This window comes from Aplysia californica, unplaced genomic scaffold (assembly GCF_000002075.1).
Source record: "Aplysia californica isolate F4 #8 unplaced genomic scaffold, AplCal3.0 scaffold00436, whole genome shotgun sequence".
Lineage (NCBI taxonomy): Eukaryota > Metazoa > Mollusca > Gastropoda > Aplysiida > Aplysiidae > Aplysia > Aplysia californica.
This window is the reverse complement of record NW_004797706.1, coordinates 580,335-584,224: the sequence shown is the minus strand read 5'-3', so window position 1 is coordinate 584,224 and position 3,890 is coordinate 580,335. Positions and strand designations below refer to the sequence as shown.

General features: G+C 45.6%; 1 protein-coding gene across 1 annotated transcript in view; it reads left to right on the top strand.

The window, feature by feature from the left end:
* Window positions 1–3,890, top strand: part of LOC101848678 (protein GPR107) — a gene marked incomplete in the record, with an annotated part of 23,607 nt that overhangs the window by 9,453 nt on the left and 10,264 nt on the right. The window contains 3 exon segments of the mRNA XM_013086115.2: window positions 140–431; window positions 1,424–1,519; window positions 3,566–3,699. Of these exon segments, the coding sequence (XP_012941569.1) occupies window positions 140–431; window positions 1,424–1,519; window positions 3,566–3,699 (522 nt within the window).

Sequence of the window (3,890 nt, the reverse complement as noted above, 5' to 3'; positions counted from 1 at the left end):
GGGGTGGGGGGTGTTTGGTGTGTGTGTGTTGGGTTTGGGGGAGGGGGGTGTTTGGTGTGTGGGTTTGTTTGTGTCTGGGCAGGTGGAAAAGTCTAAATCACGTAACATTCTTCGTAACCATCACGTCTTTCGTTATCAGGAAGCGGAGAGATGCCACAACTGAGGCGACCGCAGGAAAAGAAACAACGGTTGATGACAAAGACAGAAAAGCGAACGGCGAGAAAGATAAGAAAAATGAGAAAGATGAGAAAGACAAGGGAGGCACGCCTGCAGCTGGAGAGGGGAAGAAGACCGACGCAGCGGGTGCTGTGGCTGAGGCTACGAGTAAGGCTGTTGCTCCGACAACCAATCCCGCGGAACAGATGGAGCCGCAGTGGCTGCCCATGACGAGGGAGCAGCTCCCCACAGGAGGTTACGTCTACAGGACCCATGTGAGTGATGGTCGTGGGATCGGCTTATAATCATCACCGTCATCATCATCATCATCATCTTCATCGTCATCATCATCATCATCGTCATCGTCATCGTCATTGTCATCATCATAATTGTCATCATCATCATCATCATCATCTTCTTCATTATCATCATCTTCTTCATCATCATCATCGTCATCATCATCATCGTCATCATCATCGTCATCATCATCATCTTCTTCATTATCATCATCGTCGTCATCATCATCATCATCAGCTTCATCAATGCCTTTCACCCTTTTCAGGGTATAGGCCACATACAAGCTCCTTCCATTTATCTCTGTCCTGGGCCATCCTTCCAAGCTCGTTCCAAGTGAGCTTCATCTCTCTCATGTCCCTTTCCACGCATCTCCTCCATGTTTCCCGTGGCCTACCCCTGCCTCGTTCTCCGTGTGGGTTCCATTGCAGTGACTGTCGTGTGATGTTTCCTTGGGCTTTTTTATGGTGTGTCCTGTCCATCGCCACTTTCTTAGTCCTATTTCTACTTCTATATCCTTTTGTCCTGTCCTTTTCCACAGCTCTTCATGGCTCGTAATGGATGGGGGGTTTTTTCTTCGTTCTAGTGAACACTCTCTTTCAGGAATTATGTATGTGCTAGATGTGAGCTCGGCTCGTAATGGATGGGGGTTTTAATTTTTCTTTGTTCTAGTGAATACTCTGCTCTCATTCGGGGTTTCCACACTATGTGCTGGTAGTGGGTTTTTTCGTCGTTCTAGTGTATACTCTCATCAGGATTTACGTAAGGGCTGGCCTCGTTATGGACTTTTTTTTTGTTGCTCTAGTGTTTACTTTCACTCAGGACCCAAGTTAATGCTAGTCGTTGGCTAGGCTGACTACTATAAATAGAAATATGTCATCGTTGCTATAGTTAGTCAAGGGATATGGATGTTTAGAAATTTCACCTGCAGATGGCCTGAAAAAACAACTGACCTTTGACCTGTTGTCCTCAGTTCCTGGTGCACATCAAGACTGTGGCAGAGGAAGGCCTCTACAGCTTCTTCTTCCACAACTGTATGCACAAGTACCAGTCGCCCGTCAACCTCTCCGTGAGTTCTCCTTTCTTTTCCGGGTGACGTCGGTGGTCCGGTGGTTAGGCTGTATACCGGACTCGTAATTGTGAGGTTGTGGCTTCGGTAGTCTAGTGGTTAGGCTACCTGTCTCATAATAATGAGTTGTATGTGGCGTCAGTGGCCTAGTGGTTAGGCTACCTGTCTCGTAATAATGAGTTGTATGTGGCGTCAGTGGCCTAGTGGTTAGGCTACCTGTCTCGTAATAATGAGTTGTATGTGGCGTCAGTGACCTAGTGGTTAGGCTACCTGTCTCGTAATAATGAGTTGTATATGGCGTCAGTGGCCTAGTGGTTAGGCTCTATACCGGACGAGTAATTGTGAGGTTGTGGCATCGATAGTCTAGTGGTTAGGCTACCTGTCTCGTAATAAGGAGTTGTATGTGGCGTCAGTGGCCTAGTGGTTAGGCTGTATACTGGACTCGTAATTGTGAGGTTGTGGCATCGATAGTCTAGTGGTTACGCTATAAACCAGACGAGTAATTGTGAGGTTGTGGCATCGATAGTCTAGTGGTTACGCTATAAACCGGACGAGTAATTGTGAGGTTGTGGCATCGATAGTCTAGTGGTTAGGCTACCTGTCTCGTAATAAGGAGTTGTATGTGGCGTCAGTGGCCTAGTGGTTAGGCTGTATACTGGACTCGTAATTGTGAGGTTGTGGCATCGATAGTCTAGTGGTTACGCTATAAACCGGACGAGTAATTGTGAGGTTGTGGCATCGATAGTCTAGTGGTTACGCTATAAACCAGACGAGTAATTGTGAGGTTGTGGCATCGATAGTCTAGTGGTTACGCTATAAACCGGACGAGTAATTGTGAGGTGTGGCGTTGGTGGTCTACTGGTTAGGCTACTGGACTTGTTATCGTGAGGTTGTGTATGGCGTCGGTAGTCTAGTGGTTTGGCTACCAGACTTGTAATCCTGAGGTTGTGGCGTCGATATCCTAGTGGTCATGCTACCAGACTTGTAATCATGAGGTTGTGGCGTGGGTATCCTAGTGGTCAGGCTACCAGACTTGTAATCATGAGGTTGTGGCGTCGGTAGTCTACTGGTTAGGCCACTGAAGTCATAATCATGAGTTTATGAGATCGGGGTTGGAGCTTTAGGCCCGACATTGTGCCCTTGGGAGAGGCTTTTCACGGAAATTTTGTTCATTTCACCCAGGTGGAAATGGGTACCCGGCCATAGACAGGGAAAGATCTTGTCAGTATGTTAGTGTTTTAGCGTCTTTAAAATGTCTAAGAACAGATACAGGTTTGAGCTCAGGGCAATAAATACACGTATGTCTGTATATTTTGTACATGCATATGTGTCACCACGCAGTTGAATCAGATGCTCGTCAATGGTTGGGCATATAGAGTTATTGATACCATCTTATAGCCTGCTCATTTGTTCTGCATTTGGAAGAAAAACCCATCCATCTTTAAGAGAAGTCGAGATATTTGCGATTGAAAGAGGTGAGGTTTGCCTGGTTTCAGAAGTAGAATTAGCGAGAAAATGGCCGCTGAAGTATGGCCGCTAAAGTTTGGTGACTTCCGAAGTTTGTGAGTCTTTGGGACCTGGAAATTTACTTTTTTTTGTGCCTTTATTAAATGTTTTTCGACAACGTCCACCCAGAAATGAGTTTTTAAAACGACATAAATGATGTTAAGCTAAAAAACAAAAATCCAACAAAAATTGCCACCCCTGCAGAAAAATGCAGATTTCTTCGATTTCATTATTTTGATGAGCGCCCGATTTCACCACAACGCCTCCCATATGTCTCCATATATTTTGTACATGATATGTATATAAATACCCTTGGGTGGTTGGCGGGTGCTCTGGTGTGGTTTGCTTCTTCTTTCCTATCAAACATCTATCGTCTTTATCTCCCCTCCTCCTTTTTTTGTGTTTGTCTCTCTCTTGTAACACCTCTGATCTTCGGCAGTTATATATGAGCTCATTGTGCTGCGAGTGCCCGTCGTAGAACGCTCACTAAAGCAAAAATACCCTTGCAGCATGGTTTTTTTTCTGTTTTTTTCTTCCCAGCTGGACATCGTTCAGGACAACAACGGCAACTACCTGTCGGCCGGGGAGATGCCCATCCCTGCCATGTACTTTGTCATGAGCATCGTCTTCTTCATCCTCACCGTGGCCTGGTTCTCCGTGCTGCGGAAGGCTGAGTAAGGACAAAGATAGTACATAACAAGATGGGCCACTTCTCTCTTTGAGCCAATTAAAAAAGTGTCCTCAAAATTCGGTGGCGCCCTCTTCGCAAAAGCGCACCTTTTGCGAACAGAGTTATCCTACTTGAGTTTAAAAAATCAAAGTGAAACTAGCAAGTTTTTGAATGAATTTCGGAAGAACGCTTTTT